This window comes from Gossypium raimondii, chromosome 5, assembly GCF_025698545.1.
Source record: "Gossypium raimondii isolate GPD5lz chromosome 5, ASM2569854v1, whole genome shotgun sequence".
Classification (NCBI taxonomy): domain Eukaryota; kingdom Viridiplantae; phylum Streptophyta; class Magnoliopsida; order Malvales; family Malvaceae; genus Gossypium; species Gossypium raimondii.
The window spans coordinates 23,100,742-23,123,840 of record NC_068569.1 but is presented as its reverse complement, the minus strand read 5'-3'; the positions used below and the strand labels follow the sequence as shown (position 1 = coordinate 23,123,840).

General features: G+C 33.6%; 4 protein-coding genes across 7 annotated transcripts; 3 read left to right on the top strand and 1 right to left on the bottom strand.

Annotated features, from left to right (window-relative positions):
• Positions 1-8,576: 8,576 nt before the first annotated feature.
• On the top strand, positions 8,577-10,674 carry LOC105770072 (protein BRASSINAZOLE-RESISTANT 1). The gene is made up of 2 exons (XM_012591121.2): positions 8,577-8,963; positions 9,553-10,674. The coding sequence occupies exons 1-2, from the start codon at positions 8,721-8,723 to the stop codon at positions 10,252-10,254; spliced, it is 945 nt and encodes a 314-aa protein (XP_012446575.1). The 5' UTR covers positions 8,577-8,720; the 3' UTR covers positions 10,255-10,674.
• Positions 10,675-10,892: 218 nt separating this feature from the next.
• On the top strand, positions 10,893-14,700 carry LOC105770071 (lysophospholipid acyltransferase LPEAT1). Of its 3 annotated transcripts, none has more exons than XM_052631461.1 (9): positions 10,930-11,759; positions 12,214-12,258; positions 12,463-12,500; positions 12,883-12,947; positions 13,030-13,098; positions 13,295-13,428; positions 13,793-13,933; positions 14,248-14,311; positions 14,433-14,700. In XM_052631461.1, the coding sequence occupies exons 1-9, from the start codon at positions 11,268-11,270 to the stop codon at positions 14,501-14,503; spliced, it is 1,119 nt and encodes a 372-aa protein (XP_052487421.1). In that variant the 5' UTR covers positions 10,930-11,267; the 3' UTR covers positions 14,504-14,700. The 3 variants fall into 3 exon arrangements, with proteins under 3 accessions (XP_012446573.1, XP_052487421.1, XP_012446569.1); XM_012591115.2 differs by having other exon boundaries at positions 10,950-11,759; positions 12,214-12,330; XM_012591119.2 differs by lacking the exon at positions 13,793-13,933 and having other exon boundaries at positions 10,893-11,759; positions 12,214-12,330.
• A 1,720-nt stretch (positions 14,701-16,420) lies between these two features.
• On the top strand, positions 16,421-19,803 carry LOC105770069 (COP9 signalosome complex subunit 4). 2 transcript variants are annotated; one of them, XM_012591113.2, is made up of 14 exons: positions 16,422-16,745; positions 16,833-16,984; positions 17,250-17,353; positions 17,458-17,518; positions 17,687-17,779; positions 17,873-17,973; positions 18,196-18,304; positions 18,392-18,436; positions 18,566-18,634; positions 18,720-18,811; positions 18,904-18,946; positions 19,128-19,187; positions 19,279-19,338; positions 19,431-19,803. In XM_012591113.2, the coding sequence occupies exons 1-14, from the start codon at positions 16,616-16,618 to the stop codon at positions 19,503-19,505; spliced, it is 1,194 nt and encodes a 397-aa protein (XP_012446567.1). In that variant the 5' UTR covers positions 16,422-16,615; the 3' UTR covers positions 19,506-19,803. The 2 variants fall into 2 exon arrangements, with proteins under 2 accessions (XP_052487393.1, XP_012446567.1); XM_052631433.1 differs by lacking the exons at positions 18,566-18,634; positions 18,720-18,811; positions 18,904-18,946 and having other exon boundaries at positions 16,421-16,745.
• Positions 19,804-20,484: 681 nt separating this feature from the next.
• On the bottom strand, positions 20,485-22,688 carry LOC105770070 (outer envelope pore protein 24A, chloroplastic). Its single transcript, XM_012591114.2, has 3 exons — positions 22,433-22,688; positions 21,974-22,315; positions 20,485-20,762 (listed from the first exon to the last, which is right to left on the bottom strand). Exons 1-3 carry the CDS (start codon positions 22,619-22,621, stop codon positions 20,682-20,684), a joined length of 612 nt encoding a protein of 203 aa, XP_012446568.1. The 5' UTR covers positions 22,622-22,688; the 3' UTR covers positions 20,485-20,681.
• Between the last annotated feature and the right edge of the window lie 411 nt (positions 22,689-23,099).

Here is a 23,099-nt window from a genome sequence, read left to right as displayed (position 1 = left end):
GGTAGCTTGGAAAGGTATTTACCATTAGCTGAATTTGCATATAACACCGTTTGAAGCTCTTTATGGAAGGAAATGTAAGATATCATTGTATTGGTCTGAATTGAGTGAATCCAAACTAGTGGGAATTGACTTGGTCCGAGAGACTGAGGATAAAGTACGGACCATCCGGGATAGTTTGAAAGCTGTTTTTGATCGTCAGAAATCGTATGCAGATTTGAAAAGAAGAGATATCGAATTTGCTGTTGGTGATCGGGTATTCTTAAAATTCTCTCCGTGGAAGAAAGTGTTACGGTTTGGTGGGAAAGGGAAGCTGAGTCCAAGATTTATTAGACTGTATGAAATTGTCAAAAGAATTGTCCCTATAGCTTATAGATTAGCTTTGCCTTCTGAACTTGAGAAAATTCATAACGTGTTCCATGTATCGATACTGAGACAGTATAGATCTGATCATTCACATATAATTCCTCATAATGAGATTGAGATACAGCCAAATATGATGTATTCGAAAGAATCGGTGAGAATTTTAGCTCGAGAGGTTAAAGAATTACAGAATAAATGAGTATCATTAGTAAAAGTATTGTGGCATCGTCATGGTTCGAAAAAAGCTACTTGGGAAACATAAAAATCAGTAAGATCACAATATCCGAATCTATTCTCAGGTAACAAATTTCTTAAAGGGGGAGAGTTGTAACAGCCTGATTTTTAGTAGTGTCAAAAATAGTGGTTCGAGACCACTAAATCCGACGAGTAAGCTCGTAAATTTTAATATTTAGTATTTACAAGTCAAATGTGGTTTTAGAAAGATTTTTGAATTAATAATTTGTGTTTTATAAGGATTTATTAGGTCAAGTGGTTTAGAAAATGAGGTATCGAGACCTCAATTCTATAAACCGAGCCATAAATATTTTTATAAATATAAAATATTTATGGAGTGTCATTAAGGTAGTATTAAAGTTCCTTTAGAAAATTTTAATGTTTTGATAGTTAATTAATTAAAAAGAACTAAATTGAAAAAGGTGCAAAACTTGCTAATTAAAAGAAATAGTGGTTAAATGGCTTAAATGGTAAATAGGGAGGACTTAAAGAGTAAATAAGCCAAAATGAAATGGCCGAGGCGGCATAAGTAGTGAAAATAAAAAAAAATAGCCATTTAATGGCAAAATAGTAATTACAACAAAATTAAAACTACAAATTGAAATTTTAAAGGTTTCTAGACAAATTCTTCTTCAATTCTCAGCCAGAAATAGTAATAGGAGAGCTCTTTAAGCTAGATTTTATATTTTTACTTCAAGTGAGTTTAATTCTTACCATATTCTTGTAATTTTTATGTTTTTGAGACTTTTACAATTAGGTCCTACTAAGTCTTGCTTTAGTTTTTGATTTTATGGAAAATTTTGGAATTTACAATTGATGAATATAGGATGTTTTAGATGAATAAAATGTATTTAGAGCTTTAATTATGTTATATGATGATTGTATAAAGTGATTTTGTTAAATGTTAAAAAGTTAGAGTATTAGGGTTAGGAATTAAATTTCTATTTTGTCAAGGGCTGTATGATAGCATAGAATATTTAAGTAAATTATTAATTGAGAAAAACTAGTTCATTTGATAGATTAACTAGTTAAGGGATTAAATTGTAAAAGTTGTAAAATTTTAGGGTAATTGTGTAAATTTTAAAAATTAAAGGGTATTAATTATGAAAAAATTGGAACTAAAATATATGCTAATGTATGAGTAATTTTATATTTTAAATCAAGAACCCGTAGATACTCATGAAAAAGGAAAATTAGCAGAATAGTCTTTGAACTTCTGCAAATATTATAATTCAATCCAGATAAGTTCGTATGGTTAAATTTATATATATATTGAATTGGTGAATGCTATTATGTATTTATTCATATTTAAAGTGAAATTTTATTAAAGTTATGAATTTAAATTGAATGTTCGAAACGATTGGAACGCGAGATTTGAGTACATTCGGCACTCGGTGAATTGATGACACTGGAGGAAAATGTGGCAAATTACCTAAGTAAACCGAGGTTCAGCATTTGCTATGAACTTTCGTGTTTACTTTTCGTTTAGCTTTCACGAGCTTCTATTTAACTCATATGAGTTTCTGTTCAGCTCTTTTGAGCTTCTGTTTAACCTTTATGGGTTTCTGTTCAGCTCTTACGAGCTTCCGTTCAACCCTTATGGGTTTCTTTTTAGCTCTCATGAGCTTTTGTTCAGCCTTTGGGCTTTTGAAAACGATGTACTCTTATCCATAAGTCGTTCACCGATTTGGGAAGACTTCGTAAGTCAATATGTAATTGAAATTGAAAAGCATATTGTTTGTTATTGGTATTGATCTGAAATAAGTGTACTCATCGATTGAAGTTGTGATTGGCAGAGAGTTTACATTGAATGAATTTATTTAATTGATTTGTTATTGTAGGTCCGATAAGATTTATGTTTAAACCATCGAACTTACTAAGCTTCATTGAACTTACTCGAGTTGTTTAATGTCTTTGTTGATTTTTAAGAGGTTGAAAGATTGGATCAACACATCAAGTCACACTATCTAGCTTATTCCGGTAGTTTTTGAAACGTTAATATAGTTTATATGGCATGTATAGGATTTGTGTGGATTTAATTAAAGTTTGTCTTGTGTAAATGTTAATAATTATAATTTTGCTTATATATATGTTGGGTTGAAAATGAGACATATTAGTGATGTTGATGTGAATGATATAGGTTTATTGTATTCAATTTGTGGTTAACTTTAGTAGACTAGTTAGATGGATTAAATAGGCAAGTATAGATATTTGGGTATATATAAATGATGTTATGTTATGTTTAAAACATGATTTTGACTTGTTTTGATTGTTTGTTGGGATATATTGATGTGTTAAAATGTTGTGTTTAGGTTGGTATCAAAATGGGTGAGAAATGTAGCCTTGAAATGACCTATTTTCGTTCACAGGGCGTGTATGCCCTGCATATAGGAAAAATTTTGGAATTTTGTGAAAAATTCTTTGAGTTTTCGGTTTAGTCCTGATTTGTTTCTAATGTGTATTTTTGGGCCTTAAGAGCTCATACAAGGGACAATATGAATGATTTATGATTATATTCTGGTATGTATGTTAAATGATATGAAATGTTCGTATTTGATCTGAAAAGTCGGGTAATGCTTCGTAACCCTGTTCTGGCAATAGACAAGGGTTAGGGGTGTTACATGTTCAATGTGATTCAATTTTGGATCAATCAAAGGTTGAAAGCTTGAAGTATCACGAACGATTTCTCCCTTATGTTTTAGCTTTGATATTATTATTATTTATTAATTAATCTAATTTAGGTTAAATTACTCGTACTTATTTAACTTAAATAATGTTTAACCAATTTAATGGATGCCAACTATCATCCAGAACTGTTTGGCATCAAGGCTGCTCAATTGAACCCTCAAGTAACTAAAAATTCATACCAATTAATTTTTACCACTTTTAGAATTTAGTCATTGTACCTTAATTAATCATTAATTCATCAAAATTAGCTATCCAAAATTTGTTTCACCCATTTAATAACTGCGTAAATATTTTTATTAAATATTTACGGGTTTGATTTACGAAAACGAGGTCTCGAAACCTCATTTTCCAACACCACTAACTTTAGAGTCAAACCACTCCTACTTTAACCAACTTTCAAAACAACAAATTTAACAGATCAAAATCCAATATAACACTGTAATTGACTCTAAATATTAAATAATATTTACTGACTTGATCATCAAAAAATGGGGTCCTAAAACTACCATTTTCGGTATCACTGAAAAACAGACTGTTACATATCTTTCATCTCTTTGGATTAAATTCGTTCATCAAATATAATCATATTTTATCTCATGTTAGCCATTGCATATTCCTCAATGAAAAAGTATGTTATTAACACATAGTAATAAAATAATTCGTCGTAGACAAATGACCCGTGACCATATTTCTTTTTCATCAGCCATGCAATTCCAATGATAGGATATCGTTTACCTTTTATTAGGCTATGAATTTCACTAGTAAAGTTTTGTCATACATAAGTCATATACCTAACATACTAGTTTTTAGCTCTATTTCCAATTAAACTTAGGTTTTTAATATATCAAAGTATACGAGTTATATACACATTATTTACTTAATCAAAATTGAGGTAAGTCACACCATGAACATCAATAGTGAATAAATCTATAAACGGATTTAGGATGAATTCAACTCGAATCTTGTTATATGCATTGTCGATCTTGTTTGATGTATTGTCAATCTAGACAATCACACCGATGTCTTTATCTTTCTGGGAGTCATCCACTTTGATATACAAGATTAGGTATCTCTTTAATTGGGCTTGATAGACAACATAATAAATCATCAAATAAATTTACTCAATTTTGATTCTTCAGACTATGAACTATTTAGACCACCTACTAATATAAGTTGTCTCCTCCTATCATATTCGACCATATGGTGCAACTTAATATTAGTTAAACATTAGGCAACCGGTAAGTAAATATTTACTTATACAATTTTTTTTCGTGCAAAAACCATTGAGGACAAGAATAACCAAGAGAATAATTTAAACAACGAAAATTTATTAATCAATCTGTTAGAAAAGTTAAAAAGTATTAATGACGAAAGCAACCACATTAAGAGTACTGGATCCCAATATTCCAAGCCCAATGACAATGACAATGGTGGGAAAGTTTGAGAAGAACAATCCAAAAATGGCAATGGGAAGCCATCAATAGGGAAGTGGAAGTCCACCAAGTCATAGGAAAAGAAAAAGGAAATGGAGTCAATGAAGTGCTTCTTATGTGATGGTTTTGCACAAGATGCAAGATTGTCTAGAATGAGCTAAGCAGATCACCATCAATAAGGAGGTTGCAGAGCCAATGTGAGACTTTGAATCTTGGTTCTATGATACTCAATCATGCAATGACAATGAGGGGTTTAAAGTAGAAAAAGATGATGTTCGTAATCAACATTGCAAGCAAACGAAAGAGTACTCTAGTTGACACAAGAGCATCTGACTTATTAATATCTGAGAAGACAATTAGTGAACGTAGTCTTAAAGTTAATAAGACAACTAGATTGATCAAAATTGTTAACTCTATGAAGGTCCCAACTGTTGGTGTAGCACAAGGAGTTCATCCACAAATTAAAGATTGAAAGTGCAATGAAAAATGAGGTGATCAATTTGAATGATTATGATTTTGTACTTAGGTTAAATTGGAATGATAAGAGGGGAGAAAATAAACGTGATGCATGTTAGTTCAATATTATGCATTTTTCAAATGTTTTATTTTATTTCCTTTTTATTTTTCAATTCTACCAAGTAATGGATAGAAAGAAAATTATTTTTTCTACCAAGTAAAGTCCTAGGTGTACTTAAACTTTCAACTTTACAATTTCAACCAAAACTTCTTTTGTTTCTTACATAAACTTTTAATAAATATATATTTTTACTTAAATTTTCTACTTATATTGTAAGTGTGCTATAACCTAATATTAATAATTTAAATTTAAAATATCCATACATTAGTATTATTGCATCTTATTTTTATTTTTAGCATCCTTTATGTTTGTTTTACGATATATGTTCGGGTTCATGGTTGTCTCTCTTAATAATGTCATCTCCAATGTTCGAATTAACATTATCCCATTTGAAGTACAATATATCTTATCACTACACCCAATATTTTTCGTTAATATTACAAGGTCAAATTAATCCAAATTATATATATTTTAAAGTAAAGTAGAATTAAATATGGTAATATATATATTTTAAAAATTATATTATTAAAATGATCTTAATATTATATATTTTGAAATTTAAAATAAAATAAAATAAATTTATGTATTTTAATTATTAAATATAATAAATCCGTGTATCACTTAACAATAAAACTGATAATTAATAATTATATATATTATTAAATTATAATTTAATTTAAGTCAATTTGAATTAGAAATAATATTATGTAATTTATTAAACCGAACATGTAGCCGGAATGTCCGAACATGTCTAAGGCTCTGTTCTTCATTGCTGTTGAGATGAGCTTTTACCTGGAAAAGTGTTTTTTCTTTGAAAAGCAATAAAGAACAACTTCATTTGGTAGCAAATTCCCAGCTTATTATAAGTACTTTTGGGCAGATGAAAAAGTAGAATTTTTTAGCTTTTCAAGCAAAAAGTGCTTTTAGGTTGGTTCTTTTACTTTTTTAGCCACATGAACGCCCAGTACTCTTCTTTGCTCTCTGCTCTCTGCTGGTTCTTTGTTTCTCTGCCCTCTGCTACGCTGGTTCTTTGCCCTCATCTCTGCCCTCTGCTGGTTCTTTGTCCTCTGCCCTGTGCCGGTTCTTTGTTCCTCTTCTCCACCATCGGTGAGTTTATCTTTTTCTTCTCTTATTCTCTTCTCCTCTTCTCCACCGGTGGTTCTTTGTTATGGATAGTTGAGAGATGTGTTATTTTCTTAAATTTATAATTTTTTTGTATTATTTTGCTGCCAAAGTTGGATTTTTTTTATGATAGAAAAAATAAAATAGAAATCTGATTGATAGGCAATGCTAGGTTGTTTAAAGAGGGGATTTAAGTGCTATAAATTTAGGGTATCTTTCCTGAGGATTAGGTTGGATATATTTTTTTCGGGGGTGTGTTCTTATGAGATATGCAGTATGCTGAGGCTAGTTTTGAACTTATGTTCAAGGCATTGCTTGAAGATTGGATAAAACTTTGAAGTGCTGGATTTTTAAGAAGATAGCATTGGCCAGATTCTTTAGGTCAAAAAAGGGTTTAGGGGAGGTTTTAAGGAATGGGATTTTGGTCGGTAATTGGGATATTTATTAGTTAATTACTTATGTTTCTTCATTTGCTAGAGGCTTAATGCATCTATTCTCTGAGTTAAATTTTTAGAATAGACAGGTTCGAATAGGTAGTAATACTAACTAGTACAATGATCTTAGAGTTCATGTTGGGCCCCTTGAACTAAAGTAAGATGCAGTTGCAATATCTGCTTTAGTATCTGAAGTTTATTGGAATTTGATAAGATCGGTGTTCTTACAGGCTTGTAGGAGTCTGTTTATGAGCCGAATTGTCTAGATTATCTTGGATATGCTACGTAGTGTGTCACTGTTTCCATATTAGATAGCGATGTTAGACAGGACATGGACGTCAAATTTATGGTTCATTCCATCTTTAGAATAATATCTATAGGAGGATAAGTAGTTTTACCTTTAGTTCTGAACTGCTGTGGATTATGAAGTCGTCTTTTCTCATAGAGAAATTAGTGGACCTAAATAGAGATGGACAGCTAGAAACAAAGCTAAAATAGTTATTAGTTATTGTATTGAAAATTGAAAACCATGATGGGGAATGCTGGTTTTACATGGATTCTAGGTGGTATTTTCGGTGTTGCTATTTTTTACCGGATTCATTAGTCACGGTATTAATTCGACCACTGTGGAAAGCTTAGCAAATGCATATTTTGTTGAATTTACTGAGATTTGCACCAAAATTGAACTATTGTTATTATCCTAAAGTTTAGATTTAAACAAAATATGTTTTGTGAAAGTGAGGCTATTTCATGTATTTGGTGGGTTTTTAGAGAATCATATCTTTTACTCATATTTAGATATGTATTGGACGCAAATAAGATATATTTCAGTTTCAGTTAAGTTGTGCTTTATACAATATTATTTGTAATTATACTTGTATAACTTCTTAAAAAAATATTGGCCACAAGTATTTCAAACCATCAATGTCTCCCTGCTGATATTGTGCTTAAAAGTCTTGGCTAAATATTTGATAAATTTTATAGTATTGAAGTTTTGTTCGTAGCAAATAACTCTAATCACAGATCAATGCATTTCAATTGTTGATGTTTTAAACTGATTTCCTTTGTTTGATTTGGATCTAGAATATAATCTAGGGTTAATGACGGTGAATTAAATAATTCAAGGGGTTTTGAAATGGAATTAACAAGAGATGCTATAGCTTCTAGTTTAATGAATTCACTTTAAATTATAAATGCTATTGTAAAATTTTTAGTATTTATATTTGGTATATAAATATTATCCATTTTAAAACTTTAATCTAAATATATGTAATATTTTAATTTATTTAGTTTATATTTTCTATGTTATATTAATATCTAATATGAGTTATATATTCAAAAACATTTTAAAATAAAATAATACAATTTTGTTAAAAGCATTAATTAAAAATAAAAATAATTTTTATAATAATACAATTGTGTCAATATCTAATTATAAATATTTAATTATTATATTTAAATATTTAAATATAATTTATATATTCTAATTAAATTTAATAAATAAATAATATTAATTACTTAGAAATATTTAAAATTAATATTATATATTAAAATATTACCAATAAGTTATAATAAATTATTTTTATATTTTTGTTAAAATATCGTAATATTAATTAATTTAAACATTATTTAAATACATATTTGTTACTTTATAATATCATGTACTAAATTAATACCAAACAAAAATAATTTTCAAAAGTAACGAAGACTTAATTGTGTTTTTACTTTCCTTTAGCATCGTTTGGGTCTTAAAGCAGAGTGAGATTCTTGTTTTTTTCTCTCCCTTTTAACAAATTGTTTTTCCAGCCAAGGAAAAGCGTATTCCTCGTGACCCAACGCACCCTCTTCACCGCTGTTTGTAAAATCGGAGAGATGACGTCAGATGGGGCGACGTCGATGCCGGCGGCTCCAAGGAGGAAGCCGTCGTTGAAGGAGAGAGAGAATAACAGGAGGAGGGAGAGGAGGAGAAGAGCTATTGCTGCAAAGATATATACTGGGCTTAGAGCTCTAGGAAATTACAATCTACCCAAGCACTGTGATAACAATGAAGTTCTCAAAGCTCTTTGTGCCGAGGCTGGTTGGGTTGTTGAAGAAGATGGCACCACTTATCGAAAGGTATCTAATTTACCTTTTCTTCTTCTTTTTTTCACTTGTTACCTAATGCTAGATCTATTCAAATTTTGTTCTATTTTACTTGGATCAACTATCATTTTGTTTTTAGGCTGATTTTGCTCTCTGGGTCTTTTTTTGATCTGTTCAATTTAAGTTTGATTTTGATTTTGGTTTTGTTTACTTGCTTGAAAGATTGGGTAAAAAATGAAAGTTATTGTTCTTGAACTAGCAGCTGTTAATTACACAATCATTCATTGATCTGTATTGGAATTGGAACTTCATTAAATTGCTGAAATGAAACATTGATGAATATTGAACAGTTTTCTTTATTTACAAATTGCTGAAATGAAACGTTAAATATTGGGTAATAATTGGAAGTCATTGTTCTTGAACTAGCACCTGTTAATTAGACAATCATTAATTCATCTGTGTTGGAAGTTGGAACTGGAACTTCATTAGATAGCTGAAATGAAACAGTGATGAATACTGAACAACTTTTCTTGATTATCTATCTGGTATTAATTGCCTTTTAATTGCATAAAAGCTAGTACTGTTGATAATTTTTGTTTTTTTAATTGCATTTGTTGTTTAGGGATGTAAGCCACCACGGGCTCCAACTGATATACTAGGCAGTTCAGCTAAAATTACCTCATTTTCATCCCAAAATCCAAGTCCATTGTCGTCTGCATTTCCAAGCCCGATTCCTTCCTGTCAAGTCAGTCCTTCCTCCTCTTCTTTCCCTAGTCCCACTAGGCTTGATGCTAGTAATCAGTCTAGTCTATTCCCGTTCCTTAGAAGCGCCATTCCTTCATCTCTGCCACCTCTCAGAATCTCAAACAGTGCCCCAGTGACACCACCGCTTTCATCACCAACCTCAAGAAATCCTAAGCCAATTCCCAACTGGGAGGCCATTGCTAAAGAGTCAATGGCCTCTTTTAACTACCCATTGTATGCAGTCTCTGCCCCAGCTAGTCCCACTCACTGTCATTTTCATGCCCCGGCTGCTATACCTGAATGTGATGAGTCTGATGCATCAACAATCGAATCGGGTCAATGGATAAGCTTTCAAAAGTTTGCACCTTCTACTTCTCAAATGCCAACTTCTCCAACCTTTAATCTTGTGAAGCCCATTGCTCCACAAAGTTTGCCCAATGATTTGATCAAAGAGAAAGGGCATGGTTCGGAGTTTCAGTTTGAGAGTGGACTGGTGAAGCCATGGGAAGGAGAGAGGATTCATGAAGTTAGATTGGATGATCTTGAGCTCACGCTTGGAAGTGGAAAGGCTCGGTGTTAGACCAAGTCTAGCAGAGTACAAATCGAATGTTGGTGAAAATGTATGCTGAAACAGAAGAAAAGTAAGACGAAAGCTGTTGTCCTTACAGGTTATCACAGTGAGATGTAGAAGAACATATTGCAGAATATCTTAAACCAAAGATTGGAAGAGTTACATTTTCATCTGCAATTGTTTTTTTTTCCCCAGTCAGTTGATTCTTTGATTCCCTGGTTGAATTGTTAGGGGAAGCTGGGTTTTTTTTAGAATCAAAATCAATTCTTTGTAGATACTGTCGGCTATTTTGCTGGTTGACAGAAATGTTTTTATTTTTCTTTTAGGCTTTTTATAGGCTTGGGAAAAAACCTCACAGAATGAAATTAATTTACTGGTTTCTATTGTTAAATGGATGTGTGATCTTTGTTTCTAAGCAAATGTTTTATATTCAGTTTCATGCACTTTAGGTATAAGCCGAATGAATGATTAATGAATTTACATGTAAGTCGGGATGAATGATTATATATAAAATGCACATGAAAGTGGGGTTAAAGCATTTATACGCATTATCAGAATCTGAATGTCGAAGAGTAATTTTGATATTATTTGATTTTCTTGTTCCCAAAAGACGACAAAAGAAAATAACACTAAAAAATCCACCACAAATGGCATGTTGATATTGGCAATGGAGCTAATATTTAATGCATTCATGTTCACTAGAAATAAAATTATCTGAAATGTAATTAAACTACCTTTAGTCCACCTGCATGCATCCACCCTTTAAAAACAACATGGCATGGCATCCACCCTCTTTTACAAAAATCTTTCTATTAAAACCGATAAAAACAAATCAGTGTAAATCCGTGGGTGGATCAGGTTTTGCTTTTCCTATCACCACCTTAATTAATGGAATGAATCAAATAAAACGGTCAACGTCATAGCCTCATCGGCATTCCATCGAACGGCTGCCGGCTGCCGCATCCAAACACTTTGAATAAAAAATCCTACAACTGTTGTTCTTTTCCTCCACCAACCACAACATGGAGTCCGAACTCAGGGGCTTTAATACGAAACCGTCTAAGACCCCACAACCCGACCCGACACACGACGATGCCTCCTCCAGAGACGACCGCCCACTCCTCACATCCGCCTCCAACGTCCTCGAGCTTGAGAAGAAATGTGCTGCCTATGTTCGCAACGACGTGTACGGTGCCATGGGACGTGGGGAGCTCCTATTGATGGAGAAGCTGCAGCTTGGAATAGCATTCGTAACGCTCCTCCCTTTACGCACCATATTGGTGATGACTGTTTTGGTCGTGTATTACTTGATTTGTAGAATTTGTACTTTGTTCTCGGTCCCTAATCATGGGGAAGGGCAAGAGGATTATGCACACTTGGGCGGGTGGAGACGAACCGTGATTCTCCGCTCCGGTCGGTTCCTGTCGAAGACGTTGCTTTTTCTTGTGGGATTTTATCGGATTAACGAAACTCATAATGGTTCAAAAAATTCCCAAGAGAACTCGAAGACTGCGGTATGCCCAAGTTGCCAACTTTTTCTTTTCTAACTTTACATTTTCTGTATTGAGTGCATCTGCATTGTTCATGGTCCAATGTGGTTCCTTTAGAGAGAACATATGGGACTTCAATTATGCCACCTCCCAAACTTAAATGAACATTAACATAAAAAGGTAGTTGTTTGGTCGCCAGTTTTTTTCTTTTTTTCTTTCTTTCTGAAATTTCTGTTTTGGGGTGTTTAATTTCCCTACAGGGTACCCATCAATCCAATGAGCATTTACATAAGAAAGTTTACTTATTGAGCACTGATTGCATTGTTTCATGCTCCAATTTGGTAGCTCTAAAGAGAATCTATGGGACTTGAATTATGCAAATTCTCAAACTTTTATTGACACTAACACAAACAAAGTAATTGTTTGATCATTTTTTTTTCCTGAAATTTATCTTTTTGGGTGTTTGATTTCTCTACAGGGTACCCTTCAACCCGATGAGCCAGAACAACGGCCTGGAGCAATTGTATCGAATCACATTTCATATCTGGATATTTTATATCACATGTCCTCTTCCTTTCCAAGCTTTGTTGCTAAAGTCTGTTATACTTAGCAACTCTTTTGGTTTTGATTGTGGTGTATAACCGAATTTTTTTTACTGTTTAACTGACATGTTTCTGGTTTTTTGGTTTTGTCAATTGGAATCCTTGGGTGTGTTTTATTGCTGAAGAGGTCAGTGGCTAACATTCCTTTGGTTGGTCTCATCAGGTTAGTTTATTTTAACCGCCTAAACCTCTCCCATGGTTTGATGCAAAACCCTTTTCAATTTGGTTGTCATTATCGACTTTTTGTTTTATATAAAGCTGATAAGTTGTTTTCCTTTTGCCTTTCAAGCTCGATAAATATATATGGTGAATCTTTTGTACTTTGCTTCACATATTGTTGTCTAGTGTGACCCATTTACTTCTGAATACATATCTATACTTTCAAAAAGTTTGTTGTGCATGCATATGCTTTGTTGGAAATATATTTCTTTTGTTTTATATCATACCACGTGTATCTTTCTCTATTTTTTTCATCTTGTATTCCTTGTATAAACAAAATGGGTGGAGTCGAAGTGATGAATGATATTTTGACTTGTTTGTTACAGCAAATGCCTTGGTTGTGTCTACGTTCAGCGGGAGTCAAAATCATCGGACTTTAAAGGTGTTTCAGGTACAAAACTATGGATGTCAAACTTGTTCTTTAGCACTTAATATTGGTCTAAATTACAATGCATAACTGGATGCTTTTTCAGGTGTTGTGACTGATAGAGTTCGTAAAGCTCACCAGGATGAATATGCTCCAAAGATACTGCTTTTTCCAGGTTAATCATCTTTTTTGATCCACTATATGCATTTATCACATTATTTAGTTAATGTTGCATACCGTGCTCAAATACATTATGGGTCTTATGCATCTCTGTAGCTGATATCCAAGAGTAGCCTAAGCTTCTGTATTTCTAATGCTTATGAATTCCCAACTAGTAACAGTTGTTTGCTTCATGTTCATCTCGATGACAGAGGGTACAACAACAAATGGGGATTACCTTATCTCTTTCAAGACTGGTGCCTTTTTGGCAAGAGCACCTGTGGTGCCTGTTATATTGAAGTACCCATACCAAAGATTTAGTCCAGCCTGGGAATCAGTAACAGGGGTGAGTATTGCTTATGCAAATTCAAGATGCAATTGCAAATTTGATAATAAGTCTTATTTGTTCCCTAATTTTTGTAGCTGATATCGAAGTTACTCTGATATACAAATGATAGTTTGAAGTTTCTTAGATTTGATAAAAATTACAGCAAGCAATATACACACACGTGCATACATATACATATTTGTTTTATTGGAGAAGTTTAGCCAAGAAATGCTAGAGCGAAGACAATATGTACTTGATTAAATAAAAGAGAAAATGGAAAAATATTTTAATAAGTGTATCTGTTGTGTGTAAATTTTATGACAAGTGTAGTTGTTGTATGACATTTTCTCCTGCTGTTAATGTTCTCTATTGTTTTTCATAGATGCGTCATGTGGTTTTTCTTCTGTGTCAATTTGTTAATCACATGGAGGTCACATGGTTACCTGTCTACTACCCCTCGCAACTAGAGAAGGATGATCCAAAACTATATGCTAATAACGTCCGAAGATTAATGGCCAGTGAGGTACTAATATACGATCAAATTGTCTTCTCAAAAGATACAAAATGTGGTCATGTTGTTTGTAGGAACCTCTTAGATACCTGCTATAGTAAAAGCTAAGCTAGGGCCTTCCAGAAAATCTCTCTTAACAGTTAGCAGATACCATGTTTTGATTGTTCTAGAATTCTGAAGCACTAGCCTGAGGCACCATACGAATTTTCTTGTGCCAAGTAGTTGCTGATATGCATAAGGAAAACCATCTAGTCTTATTGTATTACTTGATTGTCATTGATGTTAAAAATGAGTTTTTACTTTCTGTTTGATTTTTCTGCCGGCAGGGTAATTTGATACTATCGGATATTGGACTGGCTGAGAAGCGAATATATCTTGCTACACTCAATGGTAATAATAGCATGCCTAGTGTTTTGCGTCAGAAAGATGATTGATAATTTCTTGGCCTTGCTCCGAAATGATATGGCTCATCTGAGTTTCTTAGTTTGCGCCGGTATTTTCATGAATGCAGAGACAAATCAAAGGGATGGTTTCACTTTCCTCATTGAACCCAAAATGACGCCATTTGCAGTTATATTGTAAAACTTATTTATTCATTGAAATTACAGCCAGTAGATTCAGATTTGAATGTGCTTATGCAATTGCTTTAGTCAAAGATCAGATTATCTGCTATAAGCGACTCGAGGGCGTTTTTGTCTTAAGATACACATTAACAAGAAGTTTATTTTTTGCCCTTAAAAACCTGTACGTATATAGTAACTATGCATTTTTAATCTAAATTGTCTCTTTCGTGTTCCCTGCAGGTTTGTTTTGCAAAAGCTAATATGGATTCTTCATATGTATACCGATTGCATGATTCATTATTTCTGGCAAAAAAATTAAAATTATAAAAAGGATCTTAAAGCAGCACAAGATATTTGTTTTCTTCGTTTGAAAATGTTTTTGCATGGAGCTGAGCTCACATGTTCTTAAAGCAGGCTTTTGGTGTCCATTCATTTACAGTTTCTAGAGATCCAGAGAGTTAATTGTGTTCAGTGGAGGGCATAGTATTTTGCTATTTAAATGTCACTGTGCATGCATGGACTAATGCAAAAGGGGTTTTCTTCGGTTTGGGATGCTCGGCTGCTGCATTAATGCGATGTGTTGAATCTCCAAGTTCTTCAAAAGTCTCGAACATGGATGAATGCGGTGAGTTTAAATCTCGGAATTCTTCAATGTCTTGAACATGGATACGAGTCTTTGGCCTGTAATTATGCATAGCAGGCCTTTGATAATAGGAGATGTTAATGTTCCTTAGTTATCAACTGTGTTTAGTGGAGGGCATTGTATTTTGCTATCTGTTTGTTATTTACCTTTGAGGAGCCATGTCTTGTTAAGTGCATGGACAGGGCAGAGACGTTCACTGCAGTTTTCGACTGCCGCATTCAAGGCCTGAGTTGAATCGAAGTCTCCAACATGGAGTCCAGTCTCTGGTGAAACACGGCAGACCTGTTCAGGCGAGCTTCCGTACAATTTGGGATAGATTTGGGTTAAGGTTTTTGTACATTGGATCTTCCATCATTGACGTTGTACTGCACCTTTTCAATCTATATGGATTGCCATAATAAACAATTCATTCATCAAAATTTTCTTTGTTGATTTCATCTTCCATTAGATTTCAACAAATGAAGACAATTACATTGTTAGAATTCGAAATTTAACAACGGAGAAGTAATAAAGTAACGAATTGGATTGCTACATACACTAAAACAGGATGTTGTCTTAACTACAGGATGTTTTGCAATGAAGAATGCAGTTTTGATTAAAAAAATTAAAACATTTAATTTTTAAATTTAACAATTTTTAAATTTAGTCTTTACACTTTTTAGTTCACATTAGTTCCGAACTTGATAATTTTTTTAATTTGATCTTTGAATTGAATTTCGTTCAAAAGTGATGATGTGATATTTCGGTAATGTGACTCATTATCGCCTAAAAATAAAAGTAAAAAATTAATTTTTCTAAGTGATTAAATAACACTCCTTTTAATTTTTTCTTTTCTAAAATTAAATTCTTAGTTTTTTAGCAAAAATTTGGGTTTTAGAATTGAGTTGCAAAATAAAAACTTGGGTTTTATCTTCATAGTTGAATAACTCAATTTCCGGTAAAAATCTAAATTTTTTGGAAAAAAATAAAATTAATCTTTAAAAAGTAAATTAGTGGCTAAAATGGAAATTGGGTGACTAAAACAAGTGTACAATAACATTTAGTTAACGGGGTGACCAAAAAAAAACCTTATTAAGTTAGGTGACTAAAATGAAAACAGTTGTTAACAACAATGCCCAATTTGTAAATTTTTTTTTCGGTAAGAATGAAAATTTATGATAGTTGGGTGACCAACTGCGCAATTTACCAAAAAACCTAGAAAAAGAAGAACGAGGAAATCGAAATAATCGATGAAAATGCAATTCTGTTGTGATGACGTGTCTGTTATTTATTGAGTCCTTATACTAAACGCCAACAAAGAGTGCGCCGTCCCAAACTGGAACTCAGAATCAGAAAGCAATTTACATTAGAAAAATAAAGGAAGCAGAGAGCAAAACGAAAATCACCATAAAGCAGTAAACATTCGAGCACGTTATATCTGAAAACAAAACGGAGGAGTAAACTTAGGGTTTAGGGTTTCGAAGATTTTGAAGCAGCGATCGGGAGCCAATGGAGAGTGCATTAGCAAACGCCTCGGCGATCGTAGACCAGAGGCAAAAAATCGAACAATACAAACACATTCTATCAACGGTTTTATCATCAAATGATATCCTTCAAGCCAAGAAATTTATCGACCATAGTAATTAAATTCCCTACCTTTTGCATAATTCATGGGTTTTTTTTTAATAGTTTTACGTATTTTTATTGGTGATTAAATTTCTTTTAGTGTTATCGGATGATGTTCCATTGGTGGTATCAAGGCAGCTTTTACAAACGTTCACACAAGAATTGGGGAGATTGGAGGCAGAGTTACAAAAGGAAATTACTCATTACATCCTTGATCAGATTCACCCTCGTGTAGTTTCATTCGAAGAACAGGTTCGTTTTTGAATTTGATTGATAGCACCTTATAGGAAGCTACAGGGAAAATTTGTACCGTTTGCAAGTTCCTTTGTACCTTTACATACCGCATTGCTAAACCTTTGCTTTGATGAAATAGTTGGGTTTAAAACTCTACTGAATTCCTTAATTATATTTCTTCCGTTACTATTTTAGTTAAATTTTGTTTGCAAAACATAACCTGTTTAAGGAATATGCATGGTTGTTTAAGGAAAGCTGTTTATTTTGTATGAGTTATGGATAGGTATTGATTATCCGAGAGAAACTTGCCGAGTTGTATGAGTCAGAGCAGCAGTGGTCAAAGGCAGCGCAGATGCTAAGTGGGATTGATTTAGACTCTGGAATGAGGTCTGAGAGTACAATTCTGTTTTCCGTTTCTGATGATGGCTGCAGCGGGATATATTCTTTTCTTTTGATTGACTGTACTTTTATGTTTGTGATATGGCTATCAGGATCATTGATGACACATTCAGATTGTCGAAATGTGTCCAAATTGCTCGTCTATATCTTGAGGTATTGATTACTATTATTTATCCATATTGCTTTTGTTGAATGCTAGCATGATTTAGGCAAGTTTGTTTGTGTTAGAATGTCATGGAGTAATGTCGTTACTTATTCTATCGCTGACATGTGAGATCAATTACAAAATATGATTAAAATCATTGCTTGAATATTTTACAGGATGATGATGCTGTTAACGCAGAAGCTTTTATTAATAAAGCTTCATTTTTGGTTAGCAACAGTCAGCATGAAGTATTAATTTTACAGTACAAGGTATATGACATAGTTTTTAGACCAATTATGTAATGTTAGAGCTGGAAGTCCAGTAATTTGTTAATTTACTTTTTTTTCACCCCCTCTTTTCAGGTCTGTTACGCAAGGATTTTGGATTTAAAGAGGAAGTTCTTGGAAGCAGCACTCCGATACTATGACATATCTCAAATTGAGAAGCGACAAATAGGAGATGAGTATGTAATTCGAAGTTAATTTTGTTCCTTTAAAAGATTTTCTTCTATATCCATTTAAGATCACTTACTATTGACATGCACAAAAGCACCTTGTCTTACAACCATTATGCTTTGCACCATGTAGAATTATCTATTTGCTTGTATCTCATTTCCCCTTTTCTGAATTTTTGGTTATTTTTGAGGAATTATGGTACAAATATAATCAATGTTCACCTCATGCAGAACAATTGATGAGGATGCACTGGAGCAAGCTCTATCTGCTGCTGTAACATGTACAATATTAGCTGCCGCAGGTCCTCAACGCTCTCGTGTTCTTGCCACCCTTTACAAGGTAAGCACTTTCTCTTGATGTAATGTAATATGATAAGTTTGTTTGTAATTTGTTCTAATCATGTTAATGGTTTGGGACTTGTTTCAGGATGAACGGTGCTCCAAGCTGAAGATTTATCCGATATTACAAAAGGTTCTTTCTCTCTTTCTCATGATTCCAGGCACACTTCCTCACGCATGCATCTCCACATGCACTAGTCTTCTTGTCCGTTTCTATGACCTTAAAAGTCCATTCTGATGGGGATTTATATGAAATTAACAGGTTTATTTGGAGAGAATATTAAGAAAACCTGAAATTGATGCATTTTCTGAAGAACTGAAACCACATCAGGTTATAAAAGTTTTCAACCGTCATAGATGTTTGCATTTACAATAAAAGTAAATTTCTCCAAGATTAACCTTTTGTTTTCCAACAGAAAGCACTGCTTCCTGATAATTATACTGTGCTGGACCGTGCCATAATAGAGCATAATCTTCTGAGTGCTAGCAAACTGTACACAAATATACGGTTAGAAATGTAACACTAGATTTTCATCTTATCTTATTTTACTATTACATTTGAAAACTTTTTTAGTGAAATTCTTGCTTTCTTTGTTATAGTTTTGATGAGTTGGGTACTTTGCTGGGCATTCCTCCTCATAAGGTGCAATTTACTCGTGGCATCCTTTTTCTACATTCAAGCAACAATAACATACTAAAAAAAAAAGCGCAACCTTTAAAGCTACTTGTTTTTCTTGTTTTTTATTTTCTGGTCGTTTCTTTCTCCATGAACCTCATAGATTGTGGTTAAGACAGGAAAATAATTGGTTTCTATTTCTTTACAGGCTGAGAAGATAGCCTCAAGAATGATTTGTGAAGATAGAATGAGGGGATCAATCGACCAGGTTTCAATTTCTCAGTGCATGATTTTGTTTCATTCCTTCTTTAATGGAGTTCTCAGGAGCTATGTAAATAAGAAATAATCTTATGCATCAGGTGGAAGCTGTTATACAGTTTGAAGATGACACTGAAGAACTCCAACAATGGGATCAACAGGTAATTTATTCTTAATACAGACTTATTATTGGCCAATCAACACCCCTTTCTTTGCAAGGTCTCGGTTTATCTTTGGCTTTATGTTTCTGCAGATAGTTGGTGTGTGTCAAGCTCTTAACGATATACTTGATAGCATGGCCAAGAAGGGCATGGAAGTTCCCATCTAATCCTGACCAGTCGGTACACTGTTCGAGAACAAAGAAACTTAGAAGAGAATTTGCCTTAGCCATTTCGCCCAGATGCATAAAAGAACCCTGTTCAACCATTCTTATTTATTGCATATTTTAGTTCTCGAGATTTAGTTTTGTAACTGCAATATTGTCTGTTAGGCAGGAAGATATGGGATTCTGGATCAAATTTAAAATCCTGTAATTATTTTCTTTTAATTTTTTCAGTTGTTTATTAGGAAAGGTGTTTCATTAATCAGTTATGATATGCCCAAATCAATCCGAGGTTTACCATAAATGTGTTTAATATCTCTTTCTTTGACTCAATGAAGATGAAGTTAGAATTGTTTAACTCATAAATCTTCGGATTATACAGTCTGATCCTCCCTAATCTTAGGATTTGATTCCAGGAAAAACAAAACATGGAATATTGGATACAAGGGCTCGTAATTTTTCTTTTTAAACAGCCTGAAGGTCCAGCAATGGCCACCTTTGTTTTCTGCTTTCATGAAGCATTGCAAAGCTCAAATTCTATAGCAACATCTTACGTGTTTCTATATCAGAAGATATAAAAAAATATGACATTTATGAACAATTTCTTTTAAAAAAATACTCATGTCTAACATATTTTCGGACATGTCCGACTCTCCAAGTATATGGATAAAACAGAAAAAAGGAAAAATTGAACATGTCCATTCAGGCACTACATCCGACATTTACTCCTGTCTGTGAGTAAATAATAATATACGTCGAGTGTATTCTAAAGCTAAATATTTAACAAGCTAGTTCTCACTTGTCAGTTCTCAGCGTGCCTTAAACAACTACCTTGCTTCGCTTTGGTCTTCAAGCTTCACTTCCACATGCCGAAACCAAATTGCTTCTATAACTAAAGAATCTTTCTGTGCATCTATCTTTCTAGTTTAAAGACCAGCTTATTGGATCTTTAAAGGGAAAACAATGTCTAACAAATACCGAGATCTTGCCAGGAGGGAGACCTGAAATTCATTATCAATAAACGACAGTACTACAAGTTTGGTACAGTGAACAGTACACAACAGAGCATTCCCTGCGCAGGTAATCAGTCCATTGAGATGGTACTATCGGAGCAGCTTACAGTAAGCTGTTTCTCCAAATTTTATATGATTCTAAATGCAAATGGATAAAGATTACAACAAATCACATTTCCAATTCCCAAGTAGTCTCAGCAATAAATTTAGGGTCCTTAGATTCTTCAGCCAGGTTGACGGATGCTGACATCTGGAAAGAAAAGAAAATGATCATGGTTAGAAATTATCTCAGACAACGATTAAAAGCATTTCATCACAAGTTGTTAGAACTACGATGTTATCATTTCAACAAATACATGGAAATCTTGGAAAAAATTGGACATACACAGGTCTAACAGTAAAATCCAAGTCCTAGTAATATAGCTTTACCCTTTTTCATCTTTATTGTTACATTACATGTAGTCAAATTTCATTTTAAAGTTGCCTCTCAAGCAAAGAAAGCAACCATGGTTGGAACCTCGTCTCTCATCACCACAAAGGATACTCTCATAGAACTCGAGAAAGGCTGGTCCACTCTACAATACAGCCACTTCTTACATTATACCACATTCGACCATCTACAATCCTCTTAGTCCGAGAAAATAATTTGTTCAAGTGGCCAAGCATAGAGATGGTATCGCCATTTGTAGGCCTCCCAACAAACCACTAATGCAAATGCCTTAAAGAAACATGATATAACCCTTGTCTTAAACAAACAAAAAAAAAAACGCAAATCCAAGAAAGACCTGACAAATGACATCAAGCAATTGAAACCTTGCTTTGCTTCAAGCTCTTGTCAACATTTTAAGCTTCCAGCAGTGAGTTACAATGACCACATTCGACATCCTTGGGAACCACACCAGGCAGCCGTAGAAAAACAGGTTCTTGCAGAAAATGTCAACTTCTTAGGCTTCCATTTACTTGAGTTTTCGTTGTTGCACTCATCTTGAATTTTTGTTGCTCTGACTCGCCTTTTTTTCTTGAAGTACCCATGTCTTACATGTATCCGAACATGGATATGACATGAGCATATGATCCTCTATAGACCCTCCAAAATAGATGGTGATGTTGGGAAAAAAATGAACATACTTATGTCTGGCACAAAACAGAGTTCAAATATAATAGTCTTGAATGTCCATCCTCAAGTGACATGATAGTTCTCTTCATCACCACTCAATTCATTCCTAAAAAACTCTGTAGCTATATTGTAGTAAAACGGGAAAATGGAGTATATGACCAGTTATTCTAGGAAAACTTAATTTAGTTATGCCCTCTGAAACTACGATTTCGCAACCCAGTCAATCATTTTAGTATTTTTTTTAATATAAATGGCAGATTTAAACACTGTATTAAGCAATGAAACACTCAAAAATTAAATTAAAACACGTCAAAGAAACAATGATCTAAGTTAGTTTTGGTTACCTTAAAAGTCCCATTAAACACATGATTTCTCAACCACTCCAAAGCCAAATTCTTGCTCCATGTCTGATAAGTCGCCTTAAAAACATTATCGTATAATCTCCTCGAAATTGCGAAATCCCACACATTCTTCCCCAAATCATAGCAAGGCTCCAATGTCGTAACACCTCCATGCAAGTAACTATACTTGAGCTTACAGTTCCTCGTACCAACCATGTAAGAAGCCGACACCTGGCTACCGGAATCGAACACCAGAGCCCCGTCGACCACCGTCCGTTTGTCCCCTCTCTTGCGACCGTAACTTAGCTTCAATGGATTCTTCGCAAACCTAAATGAGTTCATTAACTGAAACACAAAATCCCACCGCAAAAAAGAATGCGAAAAGTTGAATAAATTAACCAAGTCTGTGATTTATTGAAAAAGTCTCTTTAAAGGAAAAGTTCTTTTTCAATTAAAGCTTGCCTTTTGGGGGATGTAACGGTAGAAACCGGGTTTTTTAATGGCAAAAGTTAAACCGTTCAAGCTGGGACCGTTGACAATCCTGGCGTCAGTCATGGAGGCGCGTAGTTTGACATCGCCGGCGTTGACGGCTGCATAATCGGCGGCAGTGCTCTTACAGTTTGAATGTCTTCCTCTCAGAGACGCATTCATTTCTTCGGAAGATTCAAGGATCCGACAAAACAGGGAATGGTTGGCGGAAATGTCGAGATCTTTATTTATTTATTTTAACCGGTAATTTTGCAACTTAACGGCTCCGGTCTTTCTTGGGCTTCCCGGTGGGCTTTATGATGATGATTGAATATTGGATCTTGATGCGTCAAAAGCCCGTTATGCAAACACTTTTTTCTTTAATTATCAGCCGGCTTATGTTTTATACAATTATTGCATTTTTTTAATCGAAAATTATTGCATTTGTATAATTTTTAATATTATAATTATATTAAAAATATGATATATTTTATGAGGGGAGTTCAATTACGGGAATGGAGTATATTTCATAGTTAATCGAATATTTCATTGAAAAATATCTCTGATGAGGGTTGATTTTAACAAAAAGAAATTACTTTTTATAAAATGGTAAACTTTGATACAGATATATTAACATTAATCGTTTTATTCTTTTTCCTCT

What these genes read in the sequence shown, in the direction of transcription:
- LOC105770072 (XM_012591121.2), top strand. Translation starts at nt 8,721, where the DNA reads ATGACGTCAGATGGGGCGACGTCGATGCCGGCGGCTCCAAGGAGGAAG. An exon ending in ATGGCACCACTTATCGAAAG is followed by an intron (nt 8,964 to 9,552) that starts GTATCTAATTTA and finishes TTTGTTGTTTAG; the next exon opens with GGATGTAAGCCACCACGGGC.
- LOC105770071 (XM_012591115.2), top strand. Translation starts at nt 11,268, where the DNA reads ATGGAGTCCGAACTCAGGGGCTTTAATACGAAACCGTCTAAGACCCCA. An exon ending in AAGAGAACTCGAAGACTGCG is followed by an intron (nt 11,760 to 12,213) that starts GTATGCCCAAGT and finishes ATTTCTCTACAG; the next exon opens with GGTACCCTTCAACCCGATGA. An exon ending in TTCCAAGCTTTGTTGCTAAA is followed by an intron (nt 12,331 to 12,462) that starts GTCTGTTATACT and finishes TTATTGCTGAAG; the next exon opens with AGGTCAGTGGCTAACATTCC.
- LOC105770069 (XM_012591113.2), top strand. Translation starts at nt 16,616, where the DNA reads ATGGAGAGTGCATTAGCAAACGCCTCGGCGATCGTAGACCAGAGGCAA. An exon ending in CAAGAAATTTATCGACCATA is followed by an intron (nt 16,746 to 16,832) that starts GTAATTAAATTC and finishes AATTTCTTTTAG; the next exon opens with TGTTATCGGATGATGTTCCA. An exon ending in TTGCTCGTCTATATCTTGAG is followed by an intron (nt 17,519 to 17,686) that starts GTATTGATTACT and finishes AATATTTTACAG; the next exon opens with GATGATGATGCTGTTAACGC.
- LOC105770070 (XM_012591114.2), bottom strand. Translation starts at nt 22,621, where the DNA reads ATGAATGCGTCTCTGAGAGGAAGACATTCAAACTGTAAGAGCACTGCC. An exon ending in ACCGTTACATCCCCCAAAAG is followed by an intron (nt 22,316 to 22,432) that starts GCAAGCTTTAAT and finishes TTTGTGTTTCAG; the next exon opens with TTAATGAACTCATTTAGGTT. An exon ending in TGTTTAATGGGACTTTTAAG is followed by an intron (nt 20,763 to 21,973) that starts GTAACCAAAACT and finishes TTTTCTTTCCAG; the next exon opens with ATGTCAGCATCCGTCAACCT.